The sequence below is a fragment of the Rousettus aegyptiacus genome, unplaced genomic scaffold, assembly GCF_014176215.1.
Source record: "Rousettus aegyptiacus isolate mRouAeg1 unplaced genomic scaffold, mRouAeg1.p scaffold_m13_p_7, whole genome shotgun sequence".
Classification (NCBI taxonomy): Eukaryota; Metazoa; Chordata; class Mammalia; order Chiroptera; family Pteropodidae; genus Rousettus; species Rousettus aegyptiacus.
In genome coordinates, this window is record NW_023416310.1 from 100,379,361 (window position 1) to 100,401,671 (window position 22,311).

Below are 22,311 nucleotides of genomic sequence, written 5' to 3' on the forward strand. Positions count from 1 at the left end.
CAAGTAGCCAGTCATGGCTTTGAACTCAAGTCTGCTTGAGAGGCATGTTAAGAAAATTTGGGTGCGGGCAAGTGAAAAGAGGAGAGACAAGGCCAGGTTGGAGGCCGCCGCAAGAAGTGAAGCCAGAGGTGATAGGGTCTGAACTCACGTAGGTGGGAGAGCATAAGACAGATCGGGGAACTGGAACTTGTGAGATGTGATGACTGAGGTGGTTCGGGGACTCCCCACTTGGAAGAGGGACAAGAGCAAGGCACTGAGCAATGAGCTAGGAAGGACTTCCCGGCATAGCCTGATGAAAAGCAAGGTCTGGTGACACACAGAGGTGGTCCAGGTCCCAGCGCTGTCACGCACCACCTGTTTGACCTCAGTGGTCACCAGTCGTCTCTGAACCTGAGTCAGGTACGGAGCACAGCCAACTCCTTCACACCAGGCCAGCACAAAGACTAGATGAAACAAGTTTCTCTCACAGCACTTAATAAGTGGTGACTGTTGGCATCTCAGTTTCCCTTCTCTATAATCTCACATCCCCAAAAATGTCTGTTCTATCTTCTAGGGACTGACGCAGACCCTGCATGACCACTGTGGGGCTTACTTTAAGACCATCATTCTGGTAACTCTTGGAGATACAGTCCAGAACACCTTTGTACTTGTTTAAATAAACTCCATCAGCTTGGAGTCGACTTTTCACAACATCCATAGGCGTTGCTGTACCCCAAGAAATTGCTCCTGTAAAGAGAGATAAACAGGTGTCAGGGGCTGGCTGGTCGGGGTCTGGAGGGAACTCTGCAGATTTCTACAATTCAGAGACTTCTGAGGGAAGTAGAAAAGCTCAGGGTTAGGACCTGTGAAGGCTGTTCCTGAGCCTCCCTTGCCACTTGCTGTGGGACTTTGTAGAATTCTCCTACCTCCTCTAGGCCTTGGGTTTGTCATCTGTAAAATGGAGCGGCAGTACTTACCTTCATGGGGTTGTTGTGAGCATAAATAACTGGATTCATGTGAAGCCTTTAGCACAATACCAGCTAGTGCTTCATAAGTGGAAGCCTTTATTAGCAGTTTTTATTGGATAAGCAGGAACAGCCCCCACTAGTACCTTGCAGTACCTTTCCAGGGCACCAGGGGAGAATGCCCAGGGCAATGCCTGAGGCTGGAGGCCTGTAGCTCCCCAGAGGCAGGATTTACCCTGAACATAAAGAAGCTAACCAAACACTTGCAGATAGGCTGCTGGCCAAGGAAGGGCCAGATTGGGGCTTGCAAAAGGAGCAGCAGGTTTTTAAAAATCTCATGTCTTTTCCTGATATATGGAATAGGAGCCTTGGGACCCCATGCCACTGAGTCATCCTCTTTGGATAAGCTCAGGTGCCCTGGTTTGGGCACTTCTGTGACTTTAAGGAACTCCAGGTTATTATGTAAACACAAAAGTTGAAACATTCTTGGATGAGGAGAGAAAAACAAACTGATGCCAAAGTCCAAAGCAACTGATGTGCAAGATTTCATAACTGCTGCCCAGAGGCTCCCCAAAGAGGCCTTCACCTGCCCAGACCCTCTGTCCATCCCGGCCTCCAGCCCCTGTGGCCTCCTGACCCTGACTCTTGGGGGGCCCCCTGAACCCCTTTTCTCTTCTGACACCTGACAGGATGATGGGCTGCTTCCCCTGGCACGCTTTCCTGTTCCTTGGTCCACAGGCAAGGGTACTACAAATCGAGATTTGCCTGCTCACCATAAATGAGAGCAGATGGAGCCTTGTTTGTCCTCTCAACCAGCGAGTATTTACTGAGCACTTAATAGGAGCCGGTAGGGGCCAGGTCTCAGACCTGTGGGGGTGGAGGGGGTGTTTGGTGTTGGGGTTTTGTTATGTCTTAGCTGAATTTCGAGCATAGCAAATTATGAGGAGGAGGAGGAGAAAGAAGAACAGGAGGAGGGATGACCGTTTTCTTCTCTCCATCGGACTTTCCCCATTAGCATCAAACATGTCATGTTACCAGCCTTCTTAAAAAGCGATCTCCTCTCGACTTCCACGCCTGCCTCTGGCAATAGCTAGAGTTCCCTCTGCCCCATTACGGCACAGCCAAATCCCTCAGAAATGTGTAGACTTGGGTTCTCCAATTTCCTTCATCCTATCTTTTCTCTATCCTACTTCGGTCAAGTTTTCACACCCTTCCCTTCACCAAAATGTGTCTCATCAAAGTCCCTGATGACCTACACCTCACAGAGGCCCTGTGGTGGAGAGAGAGCCAGGCACGGGAGGCCTGCAGCAAAGAGACCAGCGTGACTGGAGCAGAACAAGTCAGGGGACAGGAGCAGAAAGTGAGTGCAGAGGGGTAACGGGCAGCCAGATCGTAGAGGGACTTGAAATCACTGCGAGGACACTGACTTTTACCCTATAGGAAATGGGGATGTGGTGTGGGGTCCATAGTCACAAAATGAAAAAGTGCAGATTTGAACTCGTATCCTTCTCACTACAGTGTCCCTGCTGTACTGTCCGCACTGGCTGTGTGACATTGGGTTGGTCACTTAACCTCTCTGAACCTGAGCTTTCTCATCTGAGAAATGGGGAGACTGATTCCTACCTTCTTGGTCTAATGAAATCTCATAGGAGAAGAGACTGCAGTGTGCCCATATTAAAAAACGGTGAGCTATGATAACATTTCATTTTTAATGCTTAGTCATACCTAACACAGAGTAAGTGCTCAAAATATGTCTTCTGACAAAAAGGTGATTGGGCCCAAATAGGGACTTGGCGTTCTGCACAGGTCTGGAGAGGAGAGGATGGGAGAGAGACGGGGTCCTTCCTCTATTCTAAGTCCTTCCTTGGCCCAGCTAGGTCTGGCACATATTAAGCACTTAACAAAGGCTTCTTGGATGAGTGGCTGGATGGATCCTGCCCTTCCCAGGGCCGAGGAGGGTGTGGAAGGCCCCCAGCTGTGCCCGGCAGTGGCTAAAATAGGGACAGGGATGAGCTCTGCTGCCTTACCTGCCAGGCCACCAGCCAGCCACACAGCACAGGGGCTGGGGCCGGCACAGGCCTCGGGTGTGATCCAGTCACTCAGCAGCACGTAGGGGATGAAGTAGAGGCAGTAGCCCGGGACGTCCCTTAGCAGCATGGCACTGGCACCCCGGTACAGCCCCGCCAGGCCCTCCGTCCGCACGATGGTTGCGATGCAATGCACAGGCCCCTGGTAGGCTGGCCGCTCCCCAAGAGTTGATCTGGGCTTTAAACCGAGGTCGGCTGGCAAGACACAGAGGAGAAGATGGCAAGTGACCCAGGGGACCAGAGATTGGTCATTCTCTGGCACTGAAGCCAGCCCGGCCCATTGACAGTTCCCAGTCATGTGGTCCATTGGTTTTTACCAAACCTTCTGACCTTCTTGGCAGCTAAAACCAGGATTCTGAAGTCCCAACAGAGAGCCCCTGCCAACATGTGCATCCAGATCGGACACAGTCCCAGTCAGGTGATAAAATATCAACTGACCTAGAATGCCCAGAGGTTTCCGGTCAACCATCACTATGCCTTTCTAAGCAGATGTAACTGCAGAATGCCTAGGATCGAATATGACAAGCCACACCAAGCTCTTTCCCGAAGCTGAGACTAAAAATCTGACACACTGTGTGTGTATGTGTGTGTGTACACTTGTGCACACTGTGGTTAAAAAAAAAAAAATCTCATAATTGGTATTATGAGATTTGGACCCAGACTGTTCTGGTCCCAAATCCTGGCTTTACCACTTGAAAACTTTTTGTCCTTGGTAGGCCTTATCCGAAAAAGAAAGCAGGCAATACTGTACTGTATACTTGGAAGTTACTAAGGAAGAAGATTTTAAAAGTTCTCCCCACCACGCACACAAGATGGTCACTATGTAAGGTCATGGATGTGTTAACTAACTTTCTCTTAGTAATCATTTTACAATACACATATATAATCAAGTCATCACATTGCATACTTAAACTAACACAATATTATAGTCGATTATATCTCAATAAAGCTGGAAAAAATATTTGTTTAAAAAATAAAAAGAGAACAGGCTGTTGTGAGTATAAATAGAGTGATACGCACAGAGTGCTTGGCATGGTTCTAGAACATTGTAGGGGCTGCAATGAGCTACCCACAGATTATTATAAAGACCAAGGCACGTGGCATGAATCGGGTGCAGGATGCACTGGAGGGGGCACTGGACATGTTCTCACTGACTCACCCCAGCCCTGGCCAGGCCGTACCCTGAAATGCCTGTAGGGCAACGCTGGTGCCACTGGTCCCTCGAAGTCTAAGGACACAGGGCTGCTGTCCTGTTGTCTGACCTCTGGGGTCTCTGCTGGCAGACCATGGGTTGTTATGTCTGCAGCTTCTTCTAGGGGTGTACGTAGCCAGCAAGCGGTGACTCTTCATCTCCCATTTAATCCTCCCACCTGGCTCCCAGTCTCCCTTGCTGATGCTCGCCTCTGCTGTGGACTCTTTAGCATAGCTTTGACTCATAGCCAGAGAGACCTCCCAGCCCCCGTGCAGATAAAGCAGGCTCTTATTCTCAACGTTTTCCCTTCTTGAAAAATTAACATGACATGCCCAGGGAAGAAACAAAATGAAGCTTGCCTGTGACCACATGCTTATTTTGCAACCTGGGTTTCATTCCTAATATGCATCATCTCAATTTGGTTTTACACATGCTGGCAAAGAGGCAGATCACTTGCATCACAGAGTTGAATTTCCAAGTCACCTAGGCAGTTCTGTCTTTATCGGAGGGAAGGTTACAACAAAATATTTGGTTTTGTGACTCCACAGTCCAAACTAGAGATTTGAGGGTAAATTGCAACCTGTTCTCATGCATCCCAGAAGTAGGTGAGGATGTGGTGGAGGTTTCTATTTGCTCAGGAAATGTACTTGGACAAACTAATCCTATATTTTCCGTTTGCGTGGGGGGAACAGAGTAATCACCATCATGCACGTTAAGCTAACTGCAGTGTGGACAGGAGGCTGAGTCTCATTCACTTCTATAGCACATCCCACAAGAAGTGAGCAAGGATGGTGGCCACAATTGAGGGCACAGGGCCTTCTGAGCTCAGAGCAAAATCAGACACTGTGGTGTTTGAAAGCCCACTGAGAGATTACCGGACACCCCTTCCTCTCCCAAATCCATCATGATACTGCTGGGGTCACCTAGGAAATTTTGGTAGATGAAATAGATATAATTGTTCTAACACATAAATTTTGCCTGGGCCATACTCATGTCCAAGTATGGCGATCCAAGCCAGGAGTCAAAGTTTCCATAAATCAACTATGGGTATGATGTGGCTTTCAGAAGTTACTGATTGCAGGAGTGTCTGATAATATTCTGCTTGTTTGGAGATACGGATGCTGAGAAAAGTACTTGCCAAACCTCCAACTGCACTTGTCAACAAAAAACCTGAACTTACTTCCTTTCCTTCCAGGGTGAGCAACAAGGAAATTCTCTCATATTCTCCCAGATTTGCTACATAAATAATCTGGCTTTTTTTGGCTTGAGAATGATCCAGCTATGACTATGAAAGCAACATAATTGTCATGGTGACTATCACTGTCTGGAACACCAACCCGAATCTGAACCGGCAGCCAGTGCCTTCTAGACACAAGTTGATACTGAAAGCCCTTGGAACTCCTTCCAATTCCCTCATCTTCCATATAAAAACTTTTTTAAAAATAATAAATATATAATAATGTATAAAACAATAAATATTTTTGAATTTGCACAGTAAGTGCAAAAAAAAAATACTGTACAAAGAACACCTTTATATTATATATCCTTTACCCAGATGCACCTATTATTAACATTTCACTTCATTTGTTCTACAGCTTGTGTGCTCTCCCCCTCCACCCCTGTTCTCTCTCAAACATGAGCATCTAAATGAACTGAGCAGATGTGACTGTCCTCATGCATAAACTTGCCTGGGCTCTGTTCATCTCCAGGTAACAGTGACCTGACCTAGAGTCAAGGTTTTCATGAATCAGTTATGGGTATGGCATGGCTTTCCGGAGTTACAGATAGAAGGACAGTGACTGATAATGTGCCAATGTTGGAAAAACACTTGCCTAACCTTGAACCAACCTTGTAAACAAGATCCAAACCAGAAGCAAACCTATACATTTTTTCCCCCAAAGTAAGCTATAAGGGAATTCCTTTGCACACACACATATATATATTTTTTCACACATACATACATAATTTTGTTTTCTGAACTATTTCGGGGTGAGTTACATACAAAATGACCTTTTATCCCTAAATACTTCAGTATGTGTTTGCTAAGAATAGGGATATTGTCTCACCACACAGCACAGTTATCAGTATCATAACCTACATTGACAATACTTGTATCTACACTCAGTTTGTCATTTGATCTCATAATGACCTTTAAAGGATTCCTCCCCCTCCCCACGGCAGGATCCAGTCAAATCAGGTATTGCATTTAGTTGTCATGTCTCTTTAGCCTCCTTTAATCCAGAGCCTTCCCACATCCTTCCTGTAAACGGATTTTCCTCATTTGGGGTTTGTTTGCTGTTTCCTTGTAATTATGTTGAGGTTATGCATCATTGGCCAGACCTCCTCCCCATCTCACCTCTTTTCCCATGATCGATCACTCTCAAAAACACCTGGTCTTCTCCTTCTCTGGCCTCCTATATCTGTTTTTCAGTTTGGTTGTTTGTTTGCTTTTTTTTTTTTATTGAGGTATAACTTATAGTCAACAAAAAAAGGTGCAGTTCTGAAGTGCGCAGCTGGTGAATTTTGACAATTGCATGACCTGTGTTACCATATCCTACTGAGAAAATGACATCTTATATTTGAAACAAACTGTTTTGATCACAGCCCACTTAGGCAGAGCAAAGATTCCTAGCCTACCTACCCTCTCTTGCTTTTCAAGGTAAAAGAACTCTGGGACATCAGCAATGTGTCACTCAATGAGAAGCAAACCTTTCTTAGACGATGGTTGTTACGGCTCATCTGCATTAGCAATAGTGGTACGGACGAGTCACATGGGACCACGGAGCAAAAACAGCAGAAATTCCCGTCAGTTGCACAGACCACAAGAGGCTCTGTGGCTTAGCCAGGGAAGCGTGGCCCTGAGGGTCATGGCCTGGTGCCTCAGCAGCTGGACTTGAGAAAGCACTGAATTAGAGTTCTTGGTCACTCTAGCAGTGGACCAGTGTTAGCTTGTGAAAGACAAATTTTGGTGATCCCTAAAAACTGACTTGAGAGGTTGCTGGCAAGCAGTACTTGGAAATATGCACAGCTGAAATCCATGGACTTGCAGGTCATCTGTGCAAGGACCTTGAGGAACGAGGTAAGGTGCTGGATCAGCACAGTGAGTCCTCGCTAACGTCATAGATAGGTTCTCGCAAAGCTATGACTTGAAGCAGAACGACATGTAACGAAACCAGTTTTCCCATAGGCTAATGATATAAATAAGAGTTAAGTGCCTATGGCATATTTCTGGTCACAAAAACATCACCAAACTTCTAAATAAGGAATCGAACACTTCTAATATTAAACATTAAAATAAATTAAGCTATAGATGCATTTAAGAAAAATTAATAAAAAATAAGAGAATTATTTGGTAGGCAGGCTGCTTATTCCATAGGTGGTCAGAGCCTGTAGCTCAGGGCATAAAGCGGGAACCCGTCAAGGACAAGATGTCCTTCCATCACAGGACCACTCACCCAGACTGGGACGGTGTAGACTGGCAAGTTCACCTCATGTGCACATTTTTAGGATGTGGGAGGAAACCGGAGCCCCAGAGAACCCATACGGACATGGGGAGACCTACAAACTCCACACAGATGGTGGCCCCTGCTGGAAATCGACATTGTTTTGTCACAACGAAACAATATTGAACAAAATGACGTCATTAGGAAACCTGCTGGACTCCGCTCACACTGAACCGCTGACTCTCAGCGTGTTCGTTGTTCCTGAGCCTTCAGGACTTGGGCTTGAGGGTGTACGTGTGCACGTGAGGGGACTCACGTTGGGTTTTTCTTCTGGTGTAAAATATATTTAGTTTCTCTAATTAGAATTTTTGTTTTAAAAGGATAAGATTATCAAATGTTGATTTCTTACCATGAGTGCTTTGCTACTGAGACCGTTTTTTGCCGTGCTCTCTAAGTCAAGAACCTATTGCCTTTTACAATGATAGGTATCGATTACATACTTCAAACACCCAGAAGGCCTGTGGTTTTCTTTTCCCAAATTCATTAAGACCTACACCAAGACTGGCAGGATGTTCCAAGTCAATGAGATTGGCCCCTACCTGCTCCTAATTTTCCCCTTGACGTGGAGGAAACCCTTCAAAATTCTAAAGAGACCCCCCTTTCCAGATCCCCGCACACCTTGTCCAGTGTGGTCCCTTCCCTTACACCACATGCTGTGGCTAGCTCTGCTGCTCTGGAGTGGCCGGTGCCTTGGGCCAGGAAGTCCCTTTGAAGGAGGCTCTGCAGAGGGCAGGGACTTCCAGGTTCAGTCAGTCCTAACAGGTACCCATGCAACCACCTCCTACCTCAGAATGGCAGAACCGGGCCAGATGCAGGCCAAGGTCCCTACAGATTTGCCACCACTGCCCCTCTTCTCAGAACCCAGGGACCAAGCCACAGCATGCTACTGTGCCCTTTGCAGACATGAACCTGAAGAAGTTTCATTTCTTTCCCTTTCTCAGACAAAGCTGTTCAATTTCTTCAGTGGGCGAGGAACTCAGAAAAAGAGATGCCCCCTGAAACACAATGGCTGGCCACTGATTTCCTGACGTGAGGAGGGCCCAGCCCTCAGGAACACAAAGGCCTGGTCACTCTCTGGAAAGGAAGCGCCACCCAGCCGCCCCTGTATGTGCATATACTGGGGTGGGGTAGAAACACAGAGGCTGCTTTCTATAGAAAATCCTCAACAAATCGGCCACCCGCAAATGAGGCCCACTGGTCCACTTGGCGACGCGCAGGTTTACCAGTGTTCTGTGTTCAGACACGTCTAAGCCAGTGGGCTCTCAAATAGAAGTTGCAAGCACAGTTACTTCAAGAAACACATAAATCCATAAGCACTACAGATTGAGAGAATTCCTAAATACCTCACACGTACATTATGGTCACTGTTTTTCTCATATGTATAGATGCTACTGTGGGGAGCACAAAAAATTTTACTTAAATATTCAAATAACCAGTAGCTTCTTGTCATATGAGTTTTCTTAATCCACTGACACTGGAAGGGCAGCTGTCGTTCTATGAGTAGACCAATATTTTATATATCATATAGGAACTCTTAGAAGAAGCCAGGAGCCCCCGGCCCATGCCACAGGCTCTACCCCTATTATGGTTTATCCTGGTAGCTGCTGTTTTCTGAGCCTGTTGTTTTGCCCTAATCGATACGATGAATTTCCTGACGATAGGAGTCATACACCGTGGCGTGTCCCAGAGCACTATGGCCTTGCGCCTGACACTGTGGCCCACACGTGCTTCCACATCCATTCAGTGAACTCTCGAGCATCTGTCTGACCAGGCAGATCTCCCAAAGGTTCAACTCCCATGCTCAGCATTCGCCCAAGCCTGGCCTTGCTAGTACTTGTGCCAGAGGCTGTAGAAACTCCCAGATCGTGGTCACAGCTGCCGCACTGGTCTAAAATGCTACAGAAGCATCCGGCAACATGCTTGTCCATCTCCGGCAGACAGGCGAGGTGTAACCTCAATGGTCTGGGTTTGAGCAGGCTGGTGTAACTCTTCGCTTCACTTCCCCAGGTTATTACCAACTGGGAAACTCTTGCCCAATTCCTGTTTCTAATGACTCCAGAAGTTTCCTCATGATCTGAAGGGTCCAAGGTATGCACATGGCTGAGTAGAGGGGCCTGGATTAGGAGCAGCCAGGATTTACTTTGCTGTTCAGTGTCATCTGATGTACGACCCAGTGCAAAGCACTCATCCACACTGGGCCTCAGTTTCCTCATCATCTATAAAAGGGGAAGAACAAGTGGCCTGTCCACCTCATTTAGCTTTTGTGAAAATTAAGTGAGAATGTCGGCAAATTCACTTTACTAAAATGCATATTGTGCGAATGTACTTTACTAGAGGCAAATAGTTATCATTCCTAATTTTACTTCCCTGTCCTATTGTGACCCCGGATTCCAGAAGCGCAGGACCTGCCAACCTCTGGCAGCTGTGGCCTGCTGCCAAGCCTCCTTGTGCATGAGTGATTGGGAATGGCCACACAGGGCCAAGAACTACCAATACTGGCGTCAGGTGCAGGAATCAGGACAATACTTGCTCTTTTCAATTGATTCAAAGAACAAACGAATGTGTCACCAATGTACGTAACTTGCATAATGGTGTGTTATGTTACATACATTTTCATTAATCTCTGGTAGCTATGTGAGATCACAGTGTGAAAAAGACAGTTAAAATGTTCAGAATTCAAGGATTCCTCTTAAACTACATGGTTATATTCCTGGCCTCTCCACAAACCTCCTCTCTCTACTTAGGGGCTGCCATTGCTCCAGCCCTCACTTCCTATTGGCAGCCAACAGGCTACTTGAGAAGAAGGCCCAGGCTGTATGTTTCTGGCTTGTCTCTAGTTTTTTGTACTCCTTCTAACGTTCCAAGGGTTCCTGCCTTCCCACTTAGGCTTCCCTTCAGGGAACTTCACATCAATCTTTCCTGCCCTGCACTATGAAAATCATAGAAAACCCATTGTATTAAAAGGCTGCTCCTCCCCAAGGCCAGCCTACCTGGGGAAGAGTATTTTTTGATGGCAGTCAAACCTCTTTATGGTAGCAATAAAACTATGCTGCCAATTGATATACCAAAGGCCTTGGGGGTACAGTTTGTGATCTTCCCAAACATTTCTGAAGATTCAGGGAAACTGGAGAAATGGTTTCACCCCGTTTGTCAGTCTTCAGAGTCTTGGGCTCAAATGAGCTCTGCGTCCCGGTGCACAGTTGACACTCTCTCCTGCCCGGATCCACCCCTCAGCTAACCTCTCTGCTGGTACCATCCAGCCCAGCGTGTTTCCTCTTGGCATGTCCAGAAATTAGGACCTTTTCCTTCTCAAATCCTGGCCACACTCTGTCCCCTTTATTATATTCAGATTATCTTGAACGCAGTACAGCCAGGCCTTCTGAGGCGAACTCCCTCAACTTCCTTCCTCTTGCCCTCAAAATTCTCCCTGAATTGTCTCTTTCCTCCTCCTCTCCCAGCATGGAGAAGACAGCCTTTTTCCTTCTCCACCTGTTTGTCCCCGGTGCCACCCCAACTTCAGTAATGCTCCCTTCTTCACTTTCTTGCCCCCTTCTTTGGTGACACGAGTCTCTCATGTCACCAGGGGTGGTGGAGTCGGATGGTGTGGGCAATGCCCTGCCCCACTGCGTAACAGTTGACCGAGCATGGAAAACTCACATAAGCTGAGCCTCCGTTTCCCCCACCTGTAAAAAAAAGAGAATGGCGTGCCCAGTCCATAGAGTTGTGATGATTTAATCGTGCAGTGTGTTAGCACCGTGCACATCGTATGGGCTCGAAAATTGTTAACTACATCTGTTAGTGTCATCACAGCTCTCTGCTCCTTCCCAGACTTTTCGCAGCTTTCTTACTGATGTCCACCCTCGTCTCTTTCCAGCTCGCCTTGGTATTTACATCTGATGTCATGCCTTCAATTGCCGCCTCTATGTCTGTCGCTCCCCTGTCTGTACCTCCAGCTCCGATACTCCAGCTGCAGGCCCACAGGCGCCTCACACAATACGAACCAAACCAAATCCATCATGTTCTCACTTAAGCCTGTCCCTCTAGCCAGGTCCCAAGCAGCAGGAGCAGCAGCAGCAGCAGCAATGCTAAGCACATATCAATCACCTACTCCATGCCAAGTACCATGTCACATACTCTGCCATTTAATTTCCTGTGAGGGAGGTCCCCCCGCCCCTCCCACAGTCACCCAGTTAGACATCATGGGTCATTTTTGACATTTCTTCTCTCCTCCTTGGCCTGTTTTACAGCACGGATGCTGCCTCGGTATGTCCTCCCCTCCCTTTCCAAGTCCACGGCCCTGTGTCACATGTTCCTGGCCTCTCACGGAGTCTGTGGCGGCGGCCCCCAAATCAAGCAGCCCACCTCTGCTAGCCCCACCCTTTCCACCCCTTCCCAAGATCCGATCCATCTTCCTACCACACGTTCTGCTCGGATCCTTCTGGTGTCCAGGATGCTCTGCTACCTGTTGAATAGCACATAAGCCCATCCTCAGCTAAGAAGGCCATGCTCTTCACAACTCGCCTGCGTTGCCCCCTCCCTGCGTTGCATGACCCCACTAAGCTAACCGCTCCCCAGTCCTGCGACATGCCTGTCTTTCCTGCCATGGACTCTTCCCCTACACTGTTCCTCAGTCTGAAACACTTCTCCATCCCCACAACCCCATCTCCAAATCCTAGTCAGTATTCAAAAACCCGGTCAACAGTCACTTCCTCTCCAGAGCCTTCCTGAGGTGCACAACCAGACTCTGAGGTTCCAGAGCCCTCCACGTGCCCTTCTCATTCCACACTTCCGACTGCTCACTGGGCCGTGTGCTCCCGGAAGGCAGGGGCTGTGGTCTGATCCCACTGATTCACCGGTTCTGCTTGGCTTAGAGCAGGGCTCGGGGAATGCTTGCGAGTGAATGAGTCAAGGAGTGAAATGCCACAGGTGTGGCAGCCAGCCCTTGCCTCCAGCTGGGGCAGCACAGAGTTAATTTCCGGTCCTCCTCGAATCCCCCAACTCTGCCTTCTGGTGGTACTGGGGTTACCGTGACAAGCACATTAATTAGGCTCTTAATGAAATCAGGAACCTGAAAGCTCCCAGATGGGGGAGGATTGAGTGTCCTTGTCCATCCGTCTCCAGGATGTGTCTTGACCCAGGCAGCAGAAGGACCACAGCCCCACCCTCCAGCTCAGGCTCAGCACGGTACCCAGTGGGGCTTGAGCCTATGCAAAGGGTGATGATAACTTCGAGGTCATGTCCAACTGAACTCGAGATCAGCTTTTCCTTGTTTGCCAAGTGGCAGAGGCCCCAGGAGAAAACTTCAGTTAAGGTGGAAGAGTTTATATGGGGAATAACAACCATTTCGAATGGAAATTCCCACTAAACTTCAGCAACTCTCAATGCAATTGAGCAAAACTCTTTTGCATAACACTCTCCTAATATGTACCAAGAATCTGAAAAATGACCATAGCCTTTTACCCACTCATGATTCAAAGAGCCCACACATTTAGGGAAATAATTCTAAATGAAGACAACTCTTTATGAACAAATTTGCTAATCGCAGCACTATTTTTAAAAGAGGAAGAACTGTAAACAACCTAAATGTTCGTTTCTAGGATTATTGTTAAACAAAAACTTTACTAACCTTATAGCTAACATTGATTCTGCGTTTTCAACGTGCCAGACATTGTGCTAAGATCTTCACATGGAATTCGTCATCCTGTGCCATCCCACAGATGAGTAAACTGAGGCTTGGTCACGTTAGGTTTGTCCAAAGTGTCTTGACACTGGTAGAGGTAGGATTAGAAGCAGGTAGTCTAACTCCAGAAACTGAATTCTTCCAACACTGCATCGTCCCTCTGAATGTGTGTGTGTGCACATGCGTATTTGATGGAATACTGTACATCTTTTACAAGTATTATCCATCTATAAAATTATTTTGTATGCTATTTTAATAACAAAAATGTTTCTGTTATGTTGGATTAGAAGCAGGATATGAAACTCTCTAGATGAGTACAATCTCCTAAAATATTTAATCCATGTACATAGAAAAGGAAAAATGTTAATGTGTTAACAGCGACTACCTGGGTGGATGGGCATCTTCTCCCTCTAAGGACAGTGTTTTGTATTTTGTACATTTTCAACTATGGGTCACCACGAACAGGTAATCAGGATGAACTCACTGGCTTTACACTTGCAAATCCCCAAACCAGATCAGGTGAGGTCTTACCTTGACCTGCCAGTCCACCTGTCAATATCCCAGAGCAGAAAAGCCAGAGGCTTCTGGCTCATGGCTCACTGTCACCGCTCAGAAGTGAACTGGCAATTCTGCAGGAATTGCAGCCAGAAGCAGTCCTAGCTCAAAGCTGCCTGGAAGTGCCCACCTCAGCCCAGTCACCACACAGAGTGGGCCTGACCCTGAGCAGAGACCACAAGCTCGCAGCCAACCCTGAGCCAGGGCTGACCAGGCCACACCGTGCTCTGGGCTGCACAGTGTTATGCTAGTTCTATTGTGTTTGGCTTTGTTTTTGATTGAATTATTTGACAATTTCCAATTGAAAGACCCCACAGAAAAATCTTGCTTTCTGTCTTCTCTTAAAAACCACAAGATCCAGGCCACGTGGCAATAGTCAGCTGGAGTGGAGTCAGAGCCGGCCCCTCAGATAGGACGTGGGCCCACCACTCCCAGCGCCTCCCAGGTGCCCAAGCTGACACATGCTTGGGCTGCTGCTTTTCTAACAGCAGAATGATGTGGAAGGTGAAACATGTTCTGTGTCACTGTTTCAGTGAAAAGAGGAAAAATGAAACATAGGCCAGGAGGGTCGTGTGTGTCAAGAGAGTAGAAGAGGTTACATTTTCCAGGCACCTCTGCTCACTTCTGTTACCTCCCTGGTCCCAATGAGCCCGAGTTTTCTGCTTCTGTCCTAGAAGTTTCCTGAAGAACAAGTAAAAAGAAACCACATCCTTCCTCATACTCTGAAAACATTCCTATCAGAAAGTACGGCCTGGAGACATACTGCCTGCCTCCCCTGCTCTGTCCCCAGTAGCCGATCCTGCCCAGCATCTGTAGTCACCAAAGCTCTTCTTTCAATCAGCTGGCGTGGAGGAGTCAGGAAGAGTGGACCACGTGTGAAGGAGCTGCCAAAGCCGCAGAACTCAGACCCACCCCTAGAACCCATGAGCTGTGCCTATTACTTGAGCAATATCATTTTAGAGAGACAGGCTCCCAGCCCCCATCCCTAATTTCATGCAAAGGCCCAGGTGTTACTAGAGTTGCCATAGCCTCAGGTTCTACAAAATCCTGGGGGCAGAAGCAGAAACAGCACTGGTGGGCTCAGAGTCAGGCTGCCTGGGTCCACATGCCAGCACCACCTCTCACTAGGGGAGTGACCTCAGGCAGGTATGGAACCTCTTTGTGCCTCAGTCTCCCCTCTGTAGTTGTCTAAGAATTGGGTTGTTATGAAGATTAAACACACACAAAGCTCTCAGCACAGAGCCTGGCATTTAATAGCTCAGTAAATACTGGCTTCTCAGCCTCCACTGCTGTGACAGGCCTGGCTGAGCCCAGATCAGTGGCTGGAGGGGCACAGCTGAGGAGGACGCTCCGATCTTAATTTCTACCTTTTCTCCACCCACTCGGTAAACTGTCTTAGTCATTGTGCTGACACTAAGCCCTGTGACCAGGTGCTAACGACTTAGAGCTTTGTGGGGCTGAGAAATATTTGCCTGCAGGACCCTCCTTGGCCTCTCATTAAGAGCCTTTCCTGAGCTCCCAAAATGCCAGTTTTTGCTACACGGGGAAGGAGAGAACAAACAGGCGATTTTCTGTTGCCGCCTCAAAGGGTTTTGTTAAGAAAACCGTTTCTTCTGGCACCATGGATGAACTGACAACCTGAGGTCCCAGGCAGGATCCCCCACCCCCCATATAGGAGTGGGGTCAGCGGATCACATCCCTCCTGAGATGCTGTCGACACCTCCTACGGTGGCAAGGCACAGGGAGGGCACACAGGTCCCCATGTTCTAACTGCTTAGAGGGCTTCTACAGGAGGCAAGGTTCTAGAAGGGTCCAGACTTCCTGAATGGGCAGTTCTGAAGAGTCCAACCCCAGCTTGGCCATGCCCTGGGTGAGCAGGCATTGGTAACACTCAGCGCTGCCCTGATCAGGTGTGTACGGTCCTGAGCTCTAGACACACCTTCCAACCCTCCCACCACCGGCTCCAAAGCCCTTCCTGACCCTCCAGCCTTCCTGAGAGCCTGTCCCACCCCCACCCACCCACCATGTTTAAGTGGCCCAATTCCTGTCTGCCTGTCTGCTGGACAGAGCACTACAAGAGGGACAGTACAGTTTGTTGCTCACTGCTGTATCCCCATCACCTAACCCCATGCCTGGCATACAGCAGATGCGGAACTTGCATGTTGGGTAAACAAAACAGGGCCGGCAGCCATACCAGCCTCACACTGTCATGATGGATATCAAATGAGATGGTGCGCATCCAGCACTTAACACAGTGTCAGGCCCACGGTGAGCACTTACCAACTACGGCAGCTGCTAACGGTGGCTGCTCCGCTCCCTAAAATTGAGGGTCCTGCATACCCAGCTTTGGAGCCTTTCTTGGCTTTGGCTTTTAGCTGGCTGCCCCTCGACTTTTCTCCAGTCTCCACAGGCTTCTAGAACCCTGTAGCTCAGACTTTGGCCTGCCAAGTCAGCCCCCAGTCTAGTACCCTCCACAGGAAAGGTATGGGTGGAGGGTACTAGACTGGGCAGAGGATGGAACCGAACACTGTCAAGAAAGCTCACCAATCAATTTGCCTTGAAATACCCCAGGCTTCCTGAAGGAAGGCATTATTGGAGAACCGTCTCCCCTGGCGTCCAGGCTGGCTATGCACCCCTGCACCTCCCACATATATGTGTACCTGCCCCTATTTCCTCCCCTTCCAGAAACAAGGAGCCCAGGTTGTGAAGGCAGCAGGGCTGCCCCCAAAAGCTGAGGAGCCTCATCACTGAGACTCTTCCAACATATGGTCCCCAAAGAGTTTTAAGGCTTATGGAGAGGTTTCCTCTATACCCAGGCCTAACACAAGCTTTTCTGAAGGAGACAGGACAGAGCAGCCAGCCAGCCTGCGGGCCGGGACTCGCGGGCGCTAAGCCTGCTCACGATGCCCTTCATTCCTCTACGTCTTTGCTTTTGCCTCTAGGATAGGATCAGATCAGCAAGCCTCAAACATTTCTCAGAGGTATAGTCCTTTGATCAAACTAAATTGTAGCAAGACACGACTCAGTGTGTCTAATAGATGGAGGTGGGGACACCTCTGCTCTGTATCTCCCTGGGGGGCCCCCATGGGGCTATGCTCTGTGACCCTCTGGATGAGCCAGCTCATTTGTTGTCTTGTACTTCCCCTCATGCTGACCGTGACCACGGTCCCTGGGGCACTGAGCATCCAGCAGGTGTGCCCCACCTCCTCAGGGTCCCAGGCCCTCCACATGCCCCAGCAGGAAGCATCGGCATCACTCTCAGAGCACGTGCAGACCTGCCCTGGACGCCCTCCCATGCCGGGCAGGGGAGTGCAAGCTGAGTTGAGGCGCTGGGCTGGGATGCTCCTGAGTGGGCTCTCAGGGCTCCAGCTGCAGGGCACAGCTGACTCAGCTTCTGTGGACAGAAGGGTCACACAAAGAAGGCTGCCCAAGTGAGGGACCTTATCCACAGAGCTGTTGGCCCCGATGGAGTCTCTGAGGTGATTGAAAACACCTTGGATCTAGTCCTTTCTCTGGAAAAGGAGACCGAGGCCCAGGAAGGGGCAAGATCTTCCTGGAGACAGTGAAATTAGAGCTAAGAACCAAACTCCGAGGTGCTGAAATTTGTCTACTACTAAGACCCCCCAGCTCATCCTTCTAGAGCTGGCACTTTCTACTCTGCATAAGAAGTGCTCTTCCTTCATCAGAACCATCCCCAGGAGGAGACACAGAAACCTCCTTCCCAGCAAGGAAGAAAAGACAGGTGTAGCCTGGGGTAAGGGAGTGCTGCATAGCACACCAAGAAACGGAGCTGTAATTGGGGTGTCAGGGGCAAGGAGGGGATGGGGCCTCTCCGTGCCCCTGAGACCCACCAGTCCAGGTGTGAGGCCTCTGTGGCTGCACTCTCTGGTGCGTGGGCCAGGTGTGGCTTTGAGTCCTGCCCACACTAGTTTAACACTCTGCTGTTGCCCTTTCAAAATGCTTAATAATTTTTGAACATGGATCCCATATTTTCATCTTTCACTGGGTTCTGCAAATCATGTAGCTGGTCATTGACCGTGTGTCCTGGATTCGTATCTGAATCTCTGGGAGTCTCAATTTCCAACTCTGGAAAGAGCGAACAGCATCTATGTCACAGAATGGTTGTAAGGACAAATTAAGAGGACAGATGCAAAGCTCTTAGCAGGTGCCAGGGAAATACCTGCTCAATGAGAGTCAATACTCTAGATAAAGTAACAATAATCACAGACAATTACGTGACCACACAGATGCCCTGTTCAATACAAAGGATGTTCACAACCACACCCCAGACCCTGCAAACCAGGAGAGGGTCATGGGGCCCAAGCACAGGCGCCCTCCCCTGGCCTCTTACCTTCCCGAAATGGCTGTGTTTGCATCTGCAGCCGGATCTTGACGAGGTCCACAGGTGCGCCCAGCCCAACAGAGACCACACCGGCCACCATGCTGGCCAGAAGCAGGTCTGGCAGCGTGTGGGGCGGATGGGCCTCAGGCTCCTTGCACTGGTGCTGGCTGAGGAACCTGTGTGTGTTACTGAAGACCCCAAACACCACCGAGTTATAAACTGCAATGCTGGCCAGGGGGAAGGACATGCCCTTGAAGAAGCCGAACACCTGTGGGAAAACCCCGGGGGAGGAAGCATGAGTGCCAGGGCCTGACTGCTGCCAGGCGCCTAGCTCCCCATGCTGCCCCTCTGCAGCCTGCGGGCACAGGGAGACAGCGCAAAAGTAAACCAGGTGCTAGGGAGGAGGATAAAAGAGGAGGCTGATGCGATAGGAGAGATGGGAGTGGGAGAGATCATTCCTGCGTTGAGGAGGCACCGGCTCCTGCACAAACTTGTGGGCTGAGCAGTGGGTCCTGGGTCTGGAACCCACGTCTGCCTCCGCGGCCGCAGTGCCCTGACCAAGGGGCACTGTGGAGTCCTAGTGAGTAGCAGGCTTGCCAAGCACCGCGCACAGCCTCCTCATTTGCCACTCCAGCAAAAGCACTCTCTGGGCACTCTGTGTGCCCAGCCCTGGGAACAACAATAAGAAACATCCTCACTGAGCTCACGGTTGGGGCAAGGAAGGGGAGCGGGGAACCTGGACAGACAAACCGACAGGTATTTAAAATGAGATGTACTAACTTGTGGTGAGGGGGTAAGAAAGGGGCCCACACCCCCCAAGGGGCACCTGGGCCAGCCTGTAGATGGATGTCCCTGAGCATGGGTGCCTTGGAAGGAGAGGTAGAGGGTAGAGTTCCCGGAAGGATAGCACAAAGAGGCTGCTGCACATACACAGGAAACAGGAGGCTGAGGAGAGGGTGCTGAGGCTGAGGTCAGGGTCCTTTCCATACTGCATTCTCAATGAACGCCACAGACACTCCCCTGAAACCGGAAAATTCCACAGGCCCTTGGAGGAGTCAGGGCAGCACGCATGAGCTTCATGCCAAAGTTGAACAAGTACTAGAGGCCGTCGTGCAAATTCCAGGCTACATGCAACTCGCTAATCCTGAATTGTGTGTGTGCCTACCATTGCCAGCAGCAGGACACCCCACGCGTGTCCGCGCGCACACACACACGCACACACTGCTGCAGGCAATTCTTCGGGTAACCTGGAACATCGCTTAGCCCTGAGCTGCTGTGTCTCAGAAGGTATCCACAGTCCCACTGCAGAGTGGGGACACTGGCTGCCAGACACTGAGGGGGGAGGGGGGAGTGTCCACTTGGGAGAATCAACAGCTGCCTTTCGAGTTACTGAGGAATCGCGCATCACCCTGAAACAGCTAGTACTAGGTTGGCAGTGCCCACCCTGGTTTAAAGCAGCCAGCCAGTCAGTGAGTTAGAACTACACACTGACACAAGACACACTAGGTCTGAGGAGAAATTCCAGGTGCAGGTGGGAGGCTCCCTAGCTCCAGGGCACTTCCTACATGGAGTCTAGCAGAGACGGAGGTTCACAATGGGGCCACATTTCTGGTGACTCAAGAAAAGCCTTGGGCCGCCTTAGGGCTAACACCTGACTGTTGCTTTAAATCCACAGATCATGTCATCCTAAATTTTAAAATTTATTTTTTAAAAATTATTTTAAATTTCCCAAAAAGAGGCCTTAGAAAGTCTTCCTGAGGCACACGGTAATTCTCAGGAAGGCACCTGACACGTTGTCTATAAAATATTATTCAGCTTTCCCCCTTTGCAAAGGAAAACTTTGGGTCCATGGTCTCAAGCCAAGCCACCTGTGGTATGAGTCAGCTCTGGGGGTGTAGAGTCAGAGCTCCTGGCTCCTGAGGCACCCGGATAAAGGGAAGTCTGCGGGCACATAGTTTACTGGCCACTCACTTGGTTTTGAAAACCTGACAGGTCACCTTGTTTTTGCAGGAATTTTCCACACTGTGTTAGTAAATTCCTCAGAATTTCTCCAGTTTCCGCCCCCCCCCCCCCCAATAACATCCCAATAGGTGGCAGAATTAAGTTTAGGTAACATGTAATATTTGAGGTATGGTGTGAAGTGATTGCGTGATGAGCAGGAAGGCATGGACCTCCCACCCGGTGTGCTGGTTGGAGGGCTGGGGCCTCAGCCCCTGGGCCCGGGCGTGGGGTGGGGAGGGATTGGCGGCGGGGGGGGGGGCGGGGGCCCATTTTGTGAGAGGTCCTGGCGGGAATGGCCCCAGCCACCCTCTGGAGGGGCACTTACACTCTCCTTCCTGTACACGGTGCGGATGCAGCTGAAGGTGTTCCCATAGCCGACCCCGGCCTGCAGGCGAGTCTGAGGAGAGACAGGCAAGGGTGTGAGGCCCAAGCAGAGATGCTTCACGTCCCCACTAATCCCCAAGATGCTTAGCTGCCAGTACTGAGGCCCAGAGTGGGAAAGGACCAACCTGAGGTGACTGAGCCAGGAAGGAAGAGTGGGTTTCAGTCCCGGCCAGGATGGCCCTCTGTCCTCAACCTGCACTGCCTCCCTCAACGTCCCATTCAGCCCTCCCTAAATACAGCAGAAGCCCTTTTGGTCTGAAAGGAGAACAAAGGCCAGTTTGTCGAGCAAAAATGATGCTTCTTTGGAAACATCTGTTCCCTGCCTCTTGAGTACAAAAAGCTAATCCATTGCACGGATCTGACCCATCTTCTGTCCATCACTCTGCCCTCCCAGATATCCCTGGGAGTGAGCTGCTCTTCTCACCTCCAGAACCCTTCATCCCTCACCTGGACCATGGTCTAGTCTCCTTGCCGGCCTCCTGCTTCCCCTCACTCCTTGACACAGGTTAGACTGGTCTTTTCCTAAACAGCAGTGAGTTGGTTCTGTGTTGTTTAAATTTCTCCAGTGGCTTCCCATCAACTTAGAATAAATTCCGCACTCTTTACCAGCACCCAGGAGGCTCTGGGTGAGCGCCAGAGCCCGCCTCACCCCACCCCGCCATTTCCTCCATCCCCCTGCTTCCGTACCACCACGTGTCACAGTCCCCAGAGGATCAGCTCTTTCCTGCCTCCACCTCTGCTCCTTCTCTAGAAGGTTCTTCCTCTAGTTGCTGCTCAGATTTTAGTCTGGGCTTAAATGTTGTGGAAGTGTCATCTGTTTGTCTGTTTACTTAGGGTTTATGTGGGTGCCTCCCCTAGGGCAGGGCTGTCTCCTACTTCCCTCTTGTCCCTGGAGCCAAGTGGGGCCTTGGCACATGACCCCTTTGTACTGGCCAGATGGCGAAGGTGTGCTGTCCTCTAACAGAGGCTGGCGGGGGTGATGAGGGCCATTACGAGAGCACAGAGGGTCTGAGTAAGCCCACAATGTGCCCAGGGTTCCCTTTACCCTGTTCTCAGAGGGTTCTGCTTCTTTTAAGATGCACACTCTATAATTCTCCATTAAAACAGTTTCTCAGCACCCACAGCATACAGTGCCTGCAAGGAAGGGGCTGTGAGGGCCACAGAGAAGGAGATGTGGGGCCTGCCCCCACCCTCAAATCCAGGGTCCTGAGAGGAGCTAAGGCCCAGGGTATAGGCTAATGCTTCATGCTCACAGCCTGAGCTCCATCCATAGATAAGTGGAGAAGACCCTGGAAGAACACACATCATAAAAGTGATGGCCTCTGAGGTAAAAGTCAGGGGTCGCTTTTCTGCATTGAACTTTTCTTCGTTTTCCATCTTTCTACAGTGAGCAGGGATTCCTTTGATCATTTTTAGCTTATGTAATTAAAATATTTAAGTAGACAACTAATAGGGGACTACATTCTCTTAATAAAAAAAAAAGTCAACATTTTGTTTTACATATAAAGCTAGAGTCTCCTTTGGCCCACCTCTCTCTCTCACCCATCCTCTCTGAGTGAATAACATGGCGAAGAGTTTGACTGACATCCATCTAAATAGTCTGATACAGATAGAGAGCCAGAG

The 22,311-nt window shown here is 49.4% G+C and overlaps 1 protein-coding gene across 4 annotated transcripts in view; it reads right to left on the bottom strand.

Annotated features, from left to right (window-relative positions):
- Positions 1 to 22,311, bottom strand: part of SLC25A48 (solute carrier family 25 member 48) — a 70,143-nt gene that overhangs the window by 10,106 nt on the left and 37,726 nt on the right. For all 4 annotated transcript variants that reach the window (XM_036224780.1, XM_016137700.2, XM_016137699.2 and 1 more), the window contains 4 exons: positions 20,630 to 20,701; positions 18,313 to 18,571; positions 2,972 to 3,226; positions 593 to 726 (listed from right to left, as the gene is read on the bottom strand). In XM_036224780.1, coding sequence (XP_036080673.1) covers positions 593 to 726; positions 2,972 to 3,226; positions 18,313 to 18,571; positions 20,630 to 20,701 — 720 coding nt within the window. The remainder of the gene's footprint in view (positions 1 to 592; positions 727 to 2,971; positions 3,227 to 18,312; positions 18,572 to 20,629; positions 20,702 to 22,311) is intronic.